Genomic DNA, 3,056 nt, shown 5'->3' with positions numbered 1-3,056 from the left:
AAATTGATTGATAATTAAATTAAATAACAGGGGCAAGATAAGAAAATACAACAGGTGACAAGCATCTAAAATAAGCTGTTAGGTTTGTTTACGGACAATGTGGGCTTGAATCACGTGAAATTGGTCAAGGTGTACAAAATTTGACCCGAACACCACAAGTTTCATAATAAAAAGAAGTGTGGTCTGTGGAATGAGAATCCAGCAGTAACACTCAACCAACTTGCACACATCCAGAGTCGATAAAAACAAAAGAATCTGGATTAATTTGGGATAACTTTGCAGGAAATTTAAGTGATAATAATAATATACCAAATGAAAACAGGCAATAGTTGCTCAGAACTGCATCAAATAATTTTATTGTTTCTTTCAAATACATTGCATTTTCTGTAGAGCAAATTCCTATCCTAGAAATGAGAAAAATACAATGTCATAACATCTTGCAACAGTAAAATAAGTTTGGCGATCATTCGCAGGCGCATATTGACATCACCTTCAAGAAGAATGAAACAATGTACTAGGGACTATGTCATGGTTAAGAGAGGGCACCTATGAAGCTCACTAAATGGACACACTAGCTCTCAAATTTAACAGAACTTCCAGCGATTTTGGCAGTTCACACATGTCACGTATGTGGTCATAGGTTCATCTGCACTTCGCGTTTGCATCTGATAGTAGGTGCATTGACTCTTCTTACACCTACCACACTTGAACTTATCAGTACTAGCCTGTACAGGAGCTCCAAGTTCACTATTGTATAACGCTTTTTCTTTGATTTTCTCATTCTGCTTTTGCCTTTCTTCGCTTGCCATTTCTTCTGGTGTCAGATCAGTAATAGTACGAGGAGGGAACTTCCCCAGAAGAACTTTTCTCCGGAAATCTTGATTGTTTTGATCCTTAATATTGAACATTATAGACCTATACTTGAACTTCTGGGCACCACTAGATCTACCCCACTTCTCAAACATTGCAGTCTCTACCTGAACAGCAACTCTATACGGATCACATGCATTTACCTCATCCGTCAATTCCTCGTCAACTTCACCTGAGACTTTGCATAAAGCCTCTGCAAGGAGTTCCCGAACTTTATCCCTCACAGAATCCTTGCAATAAATTAGAGCACCCAACTTTGGCGGAGCAGCACTTGCCACATTAGAGCTACTCTTTTCAGTCTTCAGAACAATAACACGTCCAACATTTTTCTCAGCAAAGGGACTTTCTGTCTTTACTACTTCCTCAATTTTTGAAGTCATTCTTTCGACTTTAACATCATCAACCCTAGACACCTTTTCAACCTTCACCGACTCTGCTCTCTGAGATTTAGTGGCTCCATTAGCAGTAGCAGTAGCAGTAGCACCAGCAGATTCATCTTTTACAGATTCCCCATTCACTCCATTGCTGTTCTTATTTTTCAGTGTTTCTCTTACAATTATATTCTTCCAGTTCTGAACCACATCAGATGCCAAAGCCTGGATCTTCTCCCTTGGATGTTTTGTCAATTGTCGAAGACGCTTTCCCACCTGAAACACGTTTCCTTGTGTCAAATAGAGAAAAGGAATCATATGCTTTTCACTAGCATCAAGTAATAGGCTGACACAGTGAACAATAAGCCTGACCAAAAACATAACAATTGTGCAAAAATCATGTAATGTTTATCAACAGATGTCCAGAAACCCTTCCGAGGAAGGGAACCTCTCTTTCAATGGAGGAGCATGATGTATATCCCAACTTGAACCTCCTCCCAAACAAAACACAAACAAGAAAGGAGAAAAGATGACACAAACTACAAAGCATAATTGGAAAGTGAAGCAGATAATTCAAGTGGTTGAAAAATCCTTCAAAATTTTCTTTTTTAGTTTTCAAACTTGGATTTTTTTTCTAAAAAGTTCAATTTTTTAAAGCTTTTTTGAGAAACAGCCAATTTTCTAACCAAACACGACAGAACTCATCTCCTCAGACTTCAAACATCAAAAGTGGAGACATGTTGCACTAATTTTTATAATAATGGTATGCTACCAACTTGCGCGCACATCAATTAATATATTTCTCCTACCTCCCACTCCCATCAGCAGAGGTTCTAGCAACTTTATTCACCGAGTTGGCAGCACCTCAATATAAATTTATCTCTGCTACCTCCCAACTCACACCAGCAGAGTTTCTGGTAACTCTACTTCACCAAGATTTAGATTAATGGCTGAAATCACCTAGTGTTTTTGCTTCTGCTAAGATTTCAACCCTATTCTCCCATAAACCCTTCCAACTTAATCGTCACACGACATCTTTAGTAGGCATTTATCAGTTCAATTTATTCCAAAGTTCGAAACTTTACAACTGCAACCCTTCTAATCCAGAATCGCGGAATATATACACGATAAGCAGAAACTTGTGTATCCGAAATTACGTGTATCAAGTTCTAGGTCAAAAAAAAACGCTAAGGAAGAATGTATCATTACCTGTGAAGATACGAGGACTTGATAATTGACAGGAAACTTCTTAAGCTGTTTCAAAACATCAAGACATCTACTCTCCTCCGGCGACGAATCTCCGGCGCCGTCCACCGCAGCTGCATCAGCAGCTTGCTTAACCTTCTCGAACAGCTCAACCAGCTCCCTCTCCATACTTCTATCTCCACTATACAATCAAACGATAATTCAACAACAAAAAAATTAGTAAAATTCCACACACATACACAGAAATTGCAAAAAAAAAGTAACCGATTGAGAATTTCATGTACAATTCGATAAATGTGAAGCCGGAATTGAACCCGCCGCCGCGAAACTTGACGGCTGAATGAAACCCTAGCTTCGGTTACAGTAAAAAAATTTTTGAAGAGGGGAGGAGATAAATAAAAGAGATCGTTGGCGGCACGTATGAGTGATCGGACGGCTGTAAAAGGAGATTGGTGTATGATCTAACGGTGTAGGATTGACGGGCGTATTTCCAATTTGGGAAAAAATCTGAATGATTCTACTTGTAAAATAGTGAGAGAAGTATTCCTATTTTCGAAGGAATTGGGAGAAACAATAGTCACGTGACATCTAGAAGGTTCCGACTTTCGA

General features: G+C 38.8%; 1 protein-coding gene across 1 annotated transcript; it reads right to left on the bottom strand.

Moving 5' to 3' along the window:
* Positions 1-308: 308 nt before the first annotated feature.
* On the bottom strand, positions 309-2,828 carry LOC102584918 (transcription elongation factor TFIIS-like). The gene is made up of 3 exons (XM_006365271.2): positions 2,732-2,828; positions 2,451-2,628; positions 309-1,517 (listed from the first exon to the last, which is right to left on the bottom strand). The coding sequence occupies exons 2-3, from the start codon at positions 2,613-2,615 to the stop codon at positions 585-587; spliced, it is 1,098 nt and encodes a 365-aa protein (XP_006365333.1). The 5' UTR covers positions 2,616-2,628; positions 2,732-2,828; the 3' UTR covers positions 309-584.
* Positions 2,829-3,056: the final 228 nt, after the last annotated feature.

Source organism: Solanum tuberosum, unplaced genomic scaffold (assembly GCF_000226075.1).
Source record: "Solanum tuberosum cultivar DM 1-3 516 R44 unplaced genomic scaffold, SolTub_3.0 scf00543, whole genome shotgun sequence".
NCBI lineage: Eukaryota > Viridiplantae > Streptophyta > Magnoliopsida > Solanales > Solanaceae > Solanum > Solanum tuberosum.
This window is presented reverse-complemented; position numbering and strand designations above follow the sequence as displayed.